The sequence below is a fragment of the Pseudocercospora fijiensis genome (genome assembly GCF_000340215.1).
Source record: "Pseudocercospora fijiensis CIRAD86 unplaced genomic scaffold MYCFIscaffold_5, whole genome shotgun sequence".
Classification (NCBI taxonomy): Eukaryota; Fungi; Ascomycota; class Dothideomycetes; order Mycosphaerellales; family Mycosphaerellaceae; genus Pseudocercospora; species Pseudocercospora fijiensis.
In genome coordinates this window covers 4,787,818-4,801,702 of record NW_006921536.1, presented here as the reverse complement: position 1 = coordinate 4,801,702, position 13,885 = coordinate 4,787,818, and the positions used below count along the sequence as shown (strand labels likewise).

Sequence of the window (13,885 nt, the reverse complement as noted above, 5' to 3'; positions counted from 1 at the left end):
ATGCCGCAGTCACTGAAGAGCGGGATTGCTGCGCCGATCGAGCACGATATGGTAAGTCTGCGACAAGCTCAGCAGGCGATGCATGCGAAGGGCGCGAAACTAAAACTGCGACAGGCGGCCACTCCCAAAGTCTCGACTCAGCTTGCAGTGCCTACTCCAACTCCTGCTGGAGCCACCATGCCCTCGACTACGTTCTTTGATCTTCCACCAGAGATCCGTAACATCATCTACGACATGGTCACCATTGCGAACACGCCATCCCCCTATAGCCCCGACGGAAGCCGCATACCCACCCACCTGCCTCCATGGAACCTCGGAATCTTGCCAACGACCACACCTGCGCTTAGCCAGGTGAACAAGCAAATTCGCCAAGAAGCGTTGCCCAGGCACCACATGATCTACGGTCTGCAACTGTTGAGTCCCTCGGTGCAAAGCAACGCCTACTCTAAAACAGCTGAAATGTGGCTCGAAGCCTTTGGCCGGACTCGAATCCCGATGACACGTAAATTTCTGTTATTCGGCGGACGCCGAGATCTCAAGATCCTGCTTCGTGGCGCACCAGACTTCCCAAAGCAGGTCAAGAAGGCGTTTCTAGTACGAGTTACGAACCCATTCGATCCCTTCTATCACTATGATGTCGAAGAGATCGAGGCATTCATCGAGCCGCGCTTGAAGCAGAACGGCGCTGGAGTGTTCTTGGATTTTGATGATGTGCTTGCTATTTTGGCAAAGGTGCGTAAGATGTCGAAGGACTGGATTCCCGTTGGATATTAGGCAGTGGGATGAATGATCGGTTCTGGGGCTTGCGTTTTTGAAAAGTGAGAAGCTACGCCGACGGAGGTTTACACAAGGAATCTTCTGATGTCGCTGCGTAATGTATGGCGTTGGGCGATCCGCTGGCACATATAGCGGGTCACAAATTCTCAGGCGGCATTCGAAGCGACAAGGCGCATGTAAATATATGGTAGGAAAGTCCTATCACATAGCGGCTGCTGCCTGCAACCACTCTTCACCTCCTTCCGCGCTAATGCGGCACGTGCATGCAACTGCTCTGCATGCCGGGTCTTGGCAACAGTTCTACACAACCTCTAACTTCCGACTTCTGTCGCCATAACAAACATCAACTATTAAACGACATCACAATACAAGTCGCACAAGCGTAAGCCTTTCACGGCCAAACTTCAAGTCGATCACTAAAGTTCCCACAGCGCGCCACGATGGCCAAGAAACGCAAGAAATCGCCAAATGCGAATGGCGAGCGACGGCGCAAGAAATCAAAGACTACCAATACCAACAAACCGCCGCCAAAAACCTTCTTCGACCTGCCCGCCGAGATCCGCAATGAGATCTATGACATGACCTCAAGCCCCTCCACCAAAGAACAAAAGGGATCCTCTTACCCTCTCAGTGGACTTATTAGCAGGCAAGGAACGAGAGCAATCAGCCACCAGCCCGTACCCGCCATCGCCAGGACTTGCCGACAAATGCGACAAGAGTTCCTCCCAATCTACCACCGCCACCAAACCCTCACCTTGGACTGGAACTTCACATGCAACGCGGAAGTCACCGAGAAGTGGTTAGACATCTTCGGCGAGACGCGAGTCCCTTTGACGAGACGATTCGTTCTGGGGATCGTTCCGCGCCTTTTCAGAAGTGTGGTGATTGATCTCGATGGTGGATTAAAGGTCTCGTTGAGATGTGAGTTGCCACGAGGGGAGGGAAAGTCTGAATATCGGGAGAAAGTGAAGGGGTTTGTGGAGAGTCAGTTGCAAGAGGGTGAGGCGGGACGGTATTTGACTGTCGAAGGCGTTCGTGCTGTTGTGGAGTTTGCGGGTGGGGTTGGAAGGGAGGGATGATGGGTTGACTTCTTCCATACATCGAAAGAATGGGGAGCTTAGCGCTGGGTTTCACGGCGATATGGAATCTGGTTTGCCCTGTAGCCTCCCGACTCGATTAGCGTTGGAATTTCCTCGAATTCAAGATTTGCGATTAGTCTCGTGTGCTGTCTCGCGTCGTGCATGAATCTAGAATGTGAATCCTTGGCGTGATGACGAGGTATGCGAAAGTCGAGCCTCGGGTTCTGGATAGCGTATACTATATAGATTAGGACGACTTGGGACGTTGACTTATGGTCTGGCATCTCAAGCAATACACCTCATTGCCAGCTGATCCGGAGAATACAGGTGTAACTAAGTCTCCCGCGTTGTAACATTCGAGTTCGGTCTTTACTCTCTGGAGCCACATTCGCTCCGTGCTGCCGGATGTAAGTGTGATCTCGCGCACTTCGACCAGAGTCTTGTCTCTGAAGTATGTCATCATGTCCTCGTAGCCCTGTTGCTCCGGCCGATGTCTCTTCTTTCCCAGTACCTTACGGGATGTTTCCCTGTCGACACCGAAAAATATGACAACTTCGCGATTGTATTCGGCATAAGACGGATCCTCCCCGTTAGCATTGCGTCTAGAAGGGACGTCTGCGACTTCTTCTGCGTCAATTATGACGGGAGTCGTCAACAGCGCTCCTGAGAGAGTTGTTAGCTTTACCAATGGATTCGGGTCGCGGCTTGCGAACACTATGCCGTTGTTCTCGCTGTAGTGGCTATGCTGTTGTCAAGACCTAATCTGTCTTGGTATAGGCCTGCAGCTCCTGTTGTTATTGTTGTTGTGAGTTGTGGATGTTGTTGTTGTTGAATGCAAGAAAGTATGAGACGAGATGAAGCCAGGTATACAGCGCCTGCGCACCGACCACCTGCACATGCAACGCATTTGACTTTCCCTGGCAGAAGTGATGTGGCTCACACGCGCAGGGATGGAGCCGTGATCCGAACTTATATCGAATTTTGATGCAAGTTGAGCGCAGTGGTGACACGGGGCCTGAGGTTTTGTAAATCAACGCAAACAGTAGAGCTACTCTAAGCCCCTAATTTAATATGAGTGCCTATATCGTAGTCTAAGATAGAAAGAAAAACATAAGTGCCCAAGTAGAGAGAGAAGCAGTTGGAACTTTTACTACCCATAGCACCGTACAAATTACAAAGGTCGTAACAGTGGTACTAATATAATCTAGCTAAGGTACTTACAGCTCGAGAAGATGAAATTCCTCGCAATAAGGAGGTTCCTCCAAAGCCTTACCTACTGAGAGGATGGGGAAGAGACAGACAGTAGTTTCCGGATCGTAAGAGAGGAGATGTCGCAAGCAGAAGTTTGAACAGATCATGAATGTCGCTGGGGGTTGATATACCTAGTGCAGTCGTGTGTACTAGTGGGTAGCTGGGTTGCAGAGCTCGAAGGTATGATTTTGCATTCGAGCAGAAGTTGAGGTGTTCGGGATCGTAAGAGGGCAGATCTGCAGATATCGTAACCAGAAATTTTGGTGAAATCATGAATGTCGCTGATGAACCTCGAAGTGCAGTCGTCCGTGCCAACAAGTCAATGCCGGGCTCAAAGGTATGATTCTGTCGATCTCGAGCCGTGGGAACCTGGCTGGTCACGGAGAGGATCGATTGCCTTAATCCTTCACAAAGAGCCCGGGACTCTCAGAGCGACGACCCTCTCCATAGCCTTCGTCGACGAACACGGGAGCTTCGAACTCGATAGCAGCGCGGACACTGGAGTCCTCCTCGCTTGCAGGTTCCCCCTTCATCGCACCAAACTTCCGCTTAGACGGCAAACCCGGAATGGTCTTGACGTGGAAGGTATACTTTCCCTGCGCATCACCAGGAATCTCCTCGGAAGCTCTCAGGTGGCAAGGATCAATCATAACTCGCTTCTTGGCAGAGGTACGCTTCTCGCCGAGCCAGAGACGAATGGGTTTGGAGTCGAGGAGTTTGACGTTTCCCAGCAATTCGTTGAGAGAGATTGGCGCCTTGAAGTTTTTGTAGCCTGGGTGCTTGTACTTGTCCCCCGTCTCCTCATCCTTGAAGATCTCCGTGGGAATGCTGATGCGGTTTGCGAATTGCATCATGTGAGTGCACAGCTTACGCGTGAAGTCACCGGGGGAGCCTTCGACCTGCTTCTGGTCTCTGCCGATGGCGCCTTGACCAGAAGCGAGAATTTCTACGCTGCCGTGTTCGTCAGCTGTGGGCTTCCATTGCTCGTGGAAATTGGTGGGGAAGAAGCCGTCGAGGATCAGGAACCAGGAGAGTCCGGAGTCGAGCATCCACTGAATGAGCTGGTACGCGTCGATCTCGGGGTTGGGGAAACCTTTGAATTCCCTGTCTCCATGTTAGTGTGGATTTTGGGGGTTGGAAAGAAAGGCGCTACACGTACCAGCGGTAGTTCTGACCATTTCCCCAGCATCGACCGTGGAAGTACACGACCATCAGTCCGTCCTTGGCTTTACCATCTGCCTCGCTCTTGAAGTACTCAAGCAAGCAGTCGCCGTCCGAGCGAGGTGGGAATCGGACGTCGTGATACGTGCAGTCAATCTTTCTCTTGCCAAGCAAGCGCATCATTCTCTGCTTCTGGTAGTGCTCCGATGTAATGACAAAGTCACCATCATCGATATCGAGCATCGCGTCCAGGTTGTAGAATTCGGTGGACGTCACGGGCGCAATGCTCGTCGTGCCCGTGGAGGGCGTTGGATCCGTCGACATTGTGTCGGATGTGTTCTGGTACTGATATGTAGTTTCGTTCCAAGTTTTGTGCTGTCGGAGGTTCTTGTACTCTACAGCAAAAGTCAGAATGAGATCGCGAAGGCATATGTCGCGCAGAAGCACAGACCAGCTTCACATCCACGCAGCCACTGCCTTATTGCAGAAGTGAAGTAGCTCAGAAATTTTGTGACTGATGGTGCAACTCCCAAGGCAATGGCACCTCGCGCAACGCCGTTATCTCGAGCCCGATGTTGCTTCAATATTACTTGGTGCCGTGGATGTCAATGAGTCTCAATGAGGTGTGCTGATGCTGATGCTTGGTATGGAATCTTGTTGTGTGTTGTAATTCGTCAGCTCGCTTCAACAGACGAACGCGGTATCGCGACCTGTAGCAAGGTATGATCAGTCGCAGCAAGTCGAATATGGAATCAACATCACGTACCCATTCGCAACTCCCAGGGCGATTGCACCTCGCGAAATGCCGTGATCTCGAACCTGATGTTGCTTTGGTATTGCCTGCTGCAATGGATGTCTCTGAATCTCAATAAAGTATGTCGTACTGATACTTGATATCGAAAGTTGTTGTTGTGTTGTGTTGTAATCCGTAAGTTAACTCAATCGACGAGCTAGAGGTATATCATCGCCTTGAGGAGCATTGACCAAAACCAGTGACCAGCAATCTCTCACCGGTGCCAATTGAGCTGAGTTGACCAGTATAAGTGAAGTGAAGTGAAAACTTACTGCCATCAAATCAGTCTCGCTGCTGCAGTGTAGTTAGAACGAAAGTCTCCAACCACACCTTTCCATTCCATCCCATCCCATCCCATACGTGCCTGACAGACCCAAAACTAAAAAGCTCCGATCCAGTCCAGTCCAGGTATATAGTCAACTGTGTATAAATTCTCTAACTTTTCAAAAAACAAACGCTATCAATAAAATAACACTAATCATATAATACAAGCCATGCCTTCGGTTCCTCTGTACAACGCCAGATTACCTCCGCCTCCGCCTCCGCCTCCGCCTCCCCATGCAATACATCCAGTAGGTAGAGTGGAGATATATGCTTCTTTTTGTGCAGCCAAAAAAAAAACGACAAGCACGAAATGTAGTAGTATCATCTTTCTTTGTACAAAAATTTCCGGCATCTTCCGGGTATGGGTATCATGGCACGCGCACTCATACATCATGAGAGATCAACTGCTGTCGTTGAGCGGCAAAGAGTACAGGGATGGAGGAGATGCTCTTCGCGATCAGCTTAGAACATGCCTCCGCCCATGCCTCCCATTCCACCCATTCCGCCCATACCGCCGCCTGGTGCGCCCTTCTCCTCTGGGGCTTCGACGATGGCGACTTCAGTGGTTCCGAGGAGCGATGCAACACCGGATGCGTCGGTGAGACCAGTTCGGACAACCTTGAATGGGTCAAGGATACCAGCGGCGATCATGTCCGTGTATTCGCCCTTGGCGGAGTCGAAACCCTTGTTGAAGTCCTTGCCGAACTCGTCCATGAGCTTGCCAACGACAACAGATCCCTCAGTGCCTGCGTTCTCGACGATCATGCGTGCTGGGCGGGTAATGGCGTTCTTGACGATGGAGACACCAAGCTGCTGGTCGAAGTTGGCAGTCTTGATGTCGTTGAGAGCGTTGGCGGCAGCTTTGAGGAGGGCAGTACCACCACCTGGGAGGATGCCCTCCTCAACGGCAGCACGCGTAGCGTTCAGAGCATCGACCATGCGGTCCTTCTTCTCACCGACCTCGACTTCGGAAGCACCTCCGACCTTGATGACTGCAACGCCGCCAGAGAGCTTGGCGAGACGCTCCTGGAGCTTCTCCTTCTCGTAGTCGCTGGTGGTTGGGTCAGCCATGACACCACGAATCTGCTCGCAGCGGACGTTGACGGCATCCTTGGTGCCCTCGCCGTTGAGAATGACGGTGTCCTCCTTGGTGATGGTGATGGAGCCAGTGGATCCAAGCATGTCTGGAGTAGCCTTTTCCAGCTTGATATCGAGCTCGTCAGTGAAGACAGTACCGTTGGTAAGAACAGCAATGTCGCCAAGGATGCTCTTGCGGTTGTCACCGAAGCCTGGTGCCTTGACAGCAGCGACCTGGAGCTGACCACGGAGCTTGTTCAAGATGCACACAGCGAGCGCCTCACCGTCAATGTCCTCAGCGATGATGACAAGTGGGCGACGGAGCTGCTGCGAAGCCTCGAGAGCGGGGACGATATCCTGAACAGCAGAGATCTTCTTCTCAGAAAGCAGGAGAAGTGGCTTCTCGAATTCCACCTTCTGGCTCTTGGTGTCGGTGATGAAGTATGGCGAGATGAAGCCGCGGTCAAATTTCATACCCTCCGTCACTTCCAGCTCATCTGCGATCGTCTTGCCCTCCTTAACCGTGATGACGCCCTCTTTTCCCACCTTCTCCATGGCGTTGGAGAGGAGCTGACCGATGTGAGTGTCGCCGTTGGCAGAAATCGTCGCGACCTGGCTGATCTCGCTGGAAGTGGTGATATCGCGCTTGTTGGCTCGGAGGTATTCGACAACGGCATCGACGGCAGCTTGCGTACCTCTTCGAAGGTCCATTGGGTTGCATCCGGCTGCGACATTCTTGACGGTTTCGGAGAAGATGGCGTTGGCGAGGACGGTCGCGGTGGTGGTTCCATCACCAGCGACCTCGTTGGTCTTGCTGGCCACATCCTGCAGTAATCGGGCTCCCAGGTTCTCGAATTTGTCCTTGAGCGTGATGGCTTTGGCGACAGTTACGCCGTCTGGGAAGAAGCGTTAGCCGAGCGAGGCGAGGCGAGGCATATAACGAGCATGGCGATAAAAGATTCGCTCTTGCTTACCTTTCGTAATCTTCGGACTCCCATAACTGCTCTCAATCAAAACATTCCTTCCCTTAGGCCCCAGCGTCGTAGCAACCGCCTTCGCAAGCGTTTCCACCCCCTGCAACAACGCCGCTCTGCCCTCAACGCCAAACTTCAATTCCTTGTGTGCGAAGCGTTGTTGCGTGAGCGAACCCAGTCTCGATGATGAACGAGCAACAGCTCGAGGTGCCGAAGAGAAAGCGCGCTGCATGGTGGTCGTCTTCTCCAGCTAAACAGAATTCGATTGATGATGGAAAACTCCGCGACTCCTCCAGATGAAAGATCGGATCAGCACTGTTGTCAGAATTGGTGATGGGAGGATGGGAATGGGAAAAAGAGATGCAGAAGAGCTTTTGCCGTGGATAGTTCTCGAACTCGAGAAGCTTGACGCTTTGATCGCGGAGAGGTCGTGCGCATCCCCGTCTTTCGCCGCAAGCCGAGAAACAACCGATACCACGGGACGGGACGTATTGACGCACATTGATGGACGATGCAATGATTGTCACCTGCGACGATGATTGATCTCTTATGCCGTGTACATCTAGCTATTGCTACGCCCAACATCTGTTCTTCGTAGCAATTTCTCAGGATATCTTCATCCCGATTTTTCACCCTCAGCCTGCCTCTCCCTCTGCCTCTCCCTCTCCACCCACCACTCTCTCAACTCCCGCGCCCTCTTGCGTTCGCCTTCAGCAAATTCCACAGGCGGGCCCTTAACTTCCTCTCGAACCCCACCAGAAGAACCAGGCCTCTTTCTTGTTTGACCTTCCTGGCTGCCGACCTCACTGAATCTCCAAACAAGCCAAGCACTTGCATCGCTACTGAGCAGATACGGGCGTCTCTTACGACTCTTTACCGAAAAGCCTCGCAGCAAGACCACGTCTCCTGGCGAAGCAACGGGAAGTGTAGCATGCCAATGACGATACACCTCAACACGAACTTCTCCGAGCTCATCGGCGTCGACTTTGGAAGAGAGCGATTGGTCTGTGATCTTGAAGATGGTGAAGAAGTCCTTGGGCCCGGACTTGGCTCGTTCCGGCCTGCTAGAGGCGTCTGTAACGAGAGCGATGACATCAACGGTATTGTCTGCGCCGGGCTGACTTGAAGGGTTGAGCTTCTCTTCGATGTTGGAAAGAGGGTAGTAGTATGACTTGGTCGTGATAAGGCCATTGGATGAGCTTCGTCGGAGGAGATCGCCCTTGTCGTCGTCTGCATTCAGTGAAGTCTCACCGGGCTCGGGCTTGTCATCCGCCTGTTTTCTGGGTGAACGACGAGGTGAGAACCAAGCAGAAATGACTTCGGGCACTTGCCCAAGACGGGAGGTGAAGGATTTCCGCGCAGGAGTCATTGCCGGCGTGCTCTTGATCTGCTTGACTGCTGCACCCTGGTAATCATTCTCAAGTGCAGCCTCCTCCTGTGACATTTGCTTCTTCGCCGTCAATGATTTCTTCGGAGGCGGGCTGATCTCCTCGACAGACTCTTTATTGGCACGCTTCATCTCGTCTTCAAGCTGCGACTCAGCTTTTGACTTGCGAGATAATTTCCGAGTGTTTGTCTTGTTCGAGGTTGATGCTTCAAACGAAGTGAGGAGATCAGCACTTTTACCCGTCACTTCACTTTCAACAGTTGACTTTCTAGGTGAGCGTCGAACCGGAGTCTTCTTGGCAGGACTGAGTAGGTCACTTTCCATTGATACCGTTACACTAGGTTGGAGAACGGCGGCGTCAGGGGTGCTAGGTCGTGGCTCATCAACAGCCTGATTGGCGTTGTCTTCGGCGTCCTCCTGCGATTGACTTGTTGCTTGCGATTTCCGAGGCGATCGTCTGACAGGCGTCTTACTGTCTGCGCTAGATTCCGTCCGGCGGCGAGTTCTCTTCGTGATTGTCTTCTTGTTTTCGGTAGGCTCCTGCTCTGCAACCTCTTCGACGACAGCCTTCAATCCCTCGTTTGTCACCTCCGGCGTCGGCGGAACGAACGATGTGGCTGGAATCTGTGTCTCAAATGGCTGCGACTCTAGATCCTGCGGACTGTGCGGCTGTTTGATTTGCGTATGTAATGGCTGCGACTCCAGCCGATGTTGCGACTCTTCCGGAGTGAAGGGAAGCTCGGATCCTGAAGTCGCTTGCTTTCCAGCAGCGTCCGATTGCGGAGTCTCGTCAACAAAGGACGACGCAGCGACTTGTACCTGCGGATGATCCGGACCAGACGTTGATGATTGTTGAGTCAGTTTCTGCGCCTGAGCGCGCGTGAGTCGTTGAAATCTAGTTGCAGAAGCTTCACTCGAAAAGCTCACTTGCTTCGAACTGTCAACAATGCGAGAGATCACATCTTCCTCCGTTTGTCTTGCTTCATCAGAGCCGCGTTCGCCAGATTCTTCCACCAAGACTTCTGCTAAGCTGGCACTGGCATCGGCCATCTCAATGTCTTCGGGCGGTCCTTCAGGGGCCGCGGCAGGTGAGCTGGACTCGATATCGATTATCTCGGGCACAGTAACGAGGTCCTGGCTGTGCTCCATTGTGGGAGACTCCTGCATCTGCTGTGCGAAAAAGCTTTCCTGCTGCGATTCTGGCCAAGGTTGATCTTGAAGAGTCTCAGGAATGAATGGCACAGTGGGCGACAGCGTCTCAAGGTCTGCAACATCCTCTGATGGAAGATCTGCTTCTGAGGACATCGTCACAGGTTCCAGGAGCTGTGTCGCTTCTGGAGTAGGCACGACTTCGGTACTCCCGTCAGCTGACTGGGCGTCTGAGTCGTCGTCGTTCACTGACTCGTCGTCATGTGCCACGGAAGGATCATGACGAGGGTCTACTCGGTCTGCAGTCTCAGCGTCTTCAGCTTCGGCATCACTGCTTGAGCCAAGATCAATGATCTCAACCTTAGAAGGTCTTGGCGCTGTGCTGGTTGGAGGCACTGCGACTTTCTGCGACCCAAGCGCACGTACTGGAGCTGAGCTAGACGGAGGAGCTTCTTGACGAGGCCGGTCGATGAATGGATTTTGCTGGTGCTTGGATTCTTCCTTGGTCGCATTTTCTCGTAGTTGCGGTAGGTAGGTTCGAGCCTGGTTGCGAGATGCTGGTGGTGCTGGCTCTGCAAAACCTCGCGGACTTTCGTTACTGCTTGCAAACTTCTGCTCGATTGAAGAACCTTGGTCTTTTTCTGTTTCTGCGGGCGGCTTGGTGTGCAGCTCAGTAGTAGTCACCTCAGTTGGCGGAGCACTTCCCGTACCAAAGCTGCTAGCAAGTGCAGCATCGAGCTGAGACTCATGGACTGTATGGTCACCATCATCGCGCGGTGGAGACCGTGCTTGCTCAGCCAGTACATTTCCAGAAACTGCGGTTTGAGCTTGCATATGAGCAGCCTCATCGACCTGCATATTGTCATTGTCATATGACGGTGGCTGAATGTGTACTTGGCCGGCCGAGCTTGATTTATCATTTGTTTTAAGTTCTCGGACAGTATCCTCAGTTTGGCCGATCTGAGTGTCAAGCCTTGCTCGTGCGATGGATCCAAATGAAGTAGGTGTCTCAATCACAGGCTCTTTTGATGCTCGTGATGGCGAGCCAGATGACTGGAGGGCTTGCTGCTGCTGCTGTTGTCTCTCCTTCTCAGGTGAAGGGCTGACTCTAAATCCGAAGAGGCTGCCGTAGGTCTTCTTCATAGTCCTGTCCTTTTCCGACTGTGGCGTAGGTCTAGTCTCAGGCGGGGAGGATGTCCCATCAAACCCGAAGTCGAAGCCAAAGTTCTTCGGTGCTGGCGGCGCTGGGGTTCTGGGCAGCTTCGCCGCAGCAGGTGTTACTTGCGCAGCTGGCTCTTCGGATCTTGTCTTAACCTCTTCATCTTCGTCAACCTCGGACTGCTCTGACTCCTCTATCACGATAGGAGCCTCCATACTCCGAGTGCCCATGTCGATCATCGCCTCCAAGGCGTTGTCCGCAGCACGGCTTGCAGCCTGGAGTTTAGGAGACATTGGCTGCCTTCCAGCTTTGTGTTCAGCCTCATCGTCCGCGTCGTCTGCCTCATCAGAACTTTCCTCTGGCTCCTCTCCCATGTCCACAATGACTTCCTCAGCTTCGTCCTCGTGTACAATGTCTTGCTCAGAAGGCTGTCCGCGAGGCACGGGGTTCCCATCTGCATCAGCGGCGAATCCAGCTCGTGGTCTTTGAGCAAAGTCTCTCTCCTTGACTCCCTCGCGTAATCGACGCTTTTCAGCTTCCCTCTGAGCAACTTGGGTATAGAGTTGCTCCAACTCCTCATCCTCCTCCGTATCGCTCAAATACTGTGGATGTTGAGATTGTACTTGATCAAATACACCAGAGGTCCCTCCGAAGTGATATGATTGTCTATCTTCGTCCTCGTCATCATCGCGTATCTCAGTATCCGGTGTAGCTACTGTGTCACTATCGATTGAGTGATGAACACGGCCTCTGGGCGCTTGACTAAGTGCTGTTGGGAAGCCGCCCGAATCAGTGCTCTGGGAAACTTCGATAGCGTCTCCAGTGACAACTGGCTGGCCAGACTGGAGCTGCTGGCTTTGACGCGCAAGGGCAGCTATGGTGGGATTGATCTCTAGCACGGCACTTTCATCGCTGGTGGTTTCATGACTGGTCTCAACGCTTTGCTGACGTTGCCTGATTTCATGCTCTGTTGGCACAAGCTCTGCAGGTCTTGCTACACGTAAAGGAGACTGCTGAGCTTCCGTTGGGAAGGGTGAGGGTAATGGTAAGCTGTAGCCAGGCACAGGCCGCAGCTTCGGCGTTGAAGGACCGCTCTCTTTCGTGCCATCTACCTGCCGGGAAGGCTCGCGAAATGGGTCCTCTGGCATTGGCAGCTTCGGAAGTGGAGGCGGCTGCATTGCCGCTGGGTGGTGTTTGTGGGAGGTGAATCCGAACAACCGTGATTCTGCGCTGGACTGTGCATCGGACACGTCTGTATGGGAAGTATTGAGCGACGCGTTCTCTGCCTGTTGCTGCGCCGCCTGCCGTGCGGCCTGGTCTGCGAGCGCAGCTGCAACCTGCTTCGCAAGGTCATCCTCGTCTTCGTCCCTCGTTTCCGGCTCCGTAACTTCATTCTCAACCTCATGGAGCGTCTTCTCCGGACTTGGCGTTCTATTCGTGAATCTCCAGTCTCTCACGTCGCTGATTCTCTGCTTCTTCTTCGGCCGGCGCTCCTCTTCCTCCAACTCTCTCTCAATATCTTCCACAGGATCCGACGCCTTCTCTTCCGGCTTGAAGAACAGACTTCCACCTGACAGCCTCTGTCTTTTCACGAACGCCGGACTTGAATAAATCGGCGTCAGGCTGAAACCTCCCAGCGCAGGAACTCGTGCGTTTCTCGCTGGAGTCTCACGCCGCGGCTGTTCTTCTCCTTCTTCTTCCTCCCGGGGCGGGGTACTCTCGTTCACCACGATTCGCTGATTGATATGTTCCGTTGCTCCAGCCTTTTTGAGAATTTGTAGACCCAGCTCCCCGCGATAGACCAACTCGCCTTCGACGCTCTTTCCCGGCGTATTGACATTGCTCGCCTCCGCTGCCCAAGTCGCGCCATGAAGCTCGAGTAAGAGCTCATCGCCAATGCTTACTTTGCCGTGTGCGACTGCTGTTGCACTTGGCCCGGTAAATCGAACACGTACTTGGCCTCTATGGTTTCGTAAGCGAAAGTCCGGGTCGGCGAGCAGCAGTGCGCATTGCTTCGTTGACGAGCTGTACGGCCAGATCAGTGAGATCTTGGCACGAATGCTCTTGGATGCCGGCGGTGACGCCTGTGGGCTCAAGGCCTGTATCGCAATGGTCGAGTCCGCCATGTTGCCGCCACTCAATTACTATGCGTTGCACTCATCGCTGTCGTTCAATCATTGTTGGATAGCAGAGCTCAGGCGTCAATGCAATGCGTCTGCGGACTTGTGTAGTACTGTGTTAGAACCGGGGTGGAGAGGCTTCAGTCGCGTGGGTGAGTGCTCGGCCTTGCAAAACCTTCAGCAAACACCAAAACGCCAACAGTTGCGACTCGACGGGCGGGAGACGTGGTGATACGATGTCCAGTCGCAAGTGCCACACCAAATCACGCGCCTGCAACTATCCGTGGTGTGCTGCGGCATACCTTCCTGTGAATGGGAAGCACGAAAGTTTGTTACTCAGCAGGAAGGGAGCTCGGCCTCAGGCCAATTCTTGGTATTCCTATAGACATAACCAGCCGCAATGCAACTTCAAGCATCGGCAATAAAACCCCAGCGTCTAGTCTAGCCATATTGCGAAGACTATGCGATGCTCCTCCCTTCCAAAGTGTCTTCTCATCTCTTCGGACTCCTGAATCCAGCCCCTTAGCGATAGAAAGGACAATGAGCTATTCAAACACATCGCTTGTTCTCGAGGCCATCTTTAAGGCGTCAGCGATGTAAAAATCCAGAGAAATGCTACTCACCACATAGGCTT

At 52.9% G+C, this 13,885-nt stretch overlaps 5 protein-coding genes across 5 annotated transcripts; 2 read left to right on the top strand and 3 right to left on the bottom strand.

Annotated features, from left to right (window-relative positions):
- On the top strand, nucleotides 1-774 carry MYCFIDRAFT_82322 (uncharacterized protein; the record flags this gene model as incomplete). Its single annotated transcript, XM_007929524.1, has 2 exons — nucleotides 1-51; nucleotides 115-774. 2 exons carry the CDS (start codon nucleotides 1-3, stop codon nucleotides 772-774), a joined length of 711 nt encoding a protein of 236 aa, XP_007927715.1.
- A 68-nt stretch (nucleotides 775-842) lies between these two features.
- Nucleotides 843-2,453, bottom strand: MYCFIDRAFT_175945 (uncharacterized protein; the record flags this gene model as incomplete). Its single annotated transcript, XM_007929586.1, has 14 exons — nucleotides 843-867; nucleotides 918-996; nucleotides 1,037-1,064; nucleotides 1,101-1,124; nucleotides 1,156-1,281; nucleotides 1,323-1,348; nucleotides 1,376-1,412; nucleotides 1,449-1,473; nucleotides 1,515-1,537; nucleotides 1,568-1,687; nucleotides 1,711-1,924; nucleotides 1,950-2,072; nucleotides 2,114-2,408; nucleotides 2,435-2,453. The coding sequence occupies 14 exons, from the start codon at nucleotides 2,451-2,453 to the stop codon at nucleotides 843-845; spliced, it is 1,164 nt and encodes a 387-aa protein (XP_007927777.1).
- A 41-nt stretch (nucleotides 2,454-2,494) lies between these two features.
- MYCFIDRAFT_175944 (uncharacterized protein) lies at nucleotides 2,495-2,885 on the top strand (the record flags this gene model as incomplete). The annotated part of the gene is made up of 4 exons (XM_007929585.1): nucleotides 2,495-2,589; nucleotides 2,613-2,665; nucleotides 2,696-2,814; nucleotides 2,853-2,885. 4 exons carry the CDS (start codon nucleotides 2,495-2,497, stop codon nucleotides 2,883-2,885), a joined length of 300 nt encoding a protein of 99 aa, XP_007927776.1.
- A 620-nt stretch (nucleotides 2,886-3,505) lies between these two features.
- MYCFIDRAFT_197534 (uncharacterized protein) lies at nucleotides 3,506-5,339 on the bottom strand (the record flags this gene model as incomplete). The annotated part of the gene is made up of 5 exons (XM_007929584.1): nucleotides 3,506-4,211; nucleotides 4,267-4,663; nucleotides 4,962-4,978; nucleotides 5,035-5,126; nucleotides 5,334-5,339. 5 exons carry the CDS (start codon nucleotides 5,337-5,339, stop codon nucleotides 3,506-3,508), a joined length of 1,218 nt encoding a protein of 405 aa, XP_007927775.1.
- Nucleotides 5,340-5,471: 132 nt separating this feature from the next.
- MYCFIDRAFT_59532 (uncharacterized protein) lies at nucleotides 5,472-7,764 on the bottom strand. The gene is made up of 2 exons (XM_007928897.1): nucleotides 7,437-7,764; nucleotides 5,472-7,358 (listed from the first exon to the last, which is right to left on the bottom strand). The coding sequence occupies exons 1-2, from the start codon at nucleotides 7,666-7,668 to the stop codon at nucleotides 5,848-5,850; spliced, it is 1,743 nt and encodes a 580-aa protein (XP_007927088.1). The 5' UTR covers nucleotides 7,669-7,764; the 3' UTR covers nucleotides 5,472-5,847.
- Nucleotides 7,765-13,885: the final 6,121 nt, after the last annotated feature.

Coding starts and splice junctions, on each gene's coding strand:
- MYCFIDRAFT_59532 (XM_007928897.1), bottom strand. CDS start 7,668: ATGCAGCGCGCTTTCTCTTCGGCACCTCGAGCTGTTGCTCGTTCATCA. Junction 7,359..7,436: donor GAGTCCGAAGATTACGAAAG/GTAAGCAAGAGC, acceptor GCTTCTTCCCAG/ACGGCGTAACTGTCGCCAAA.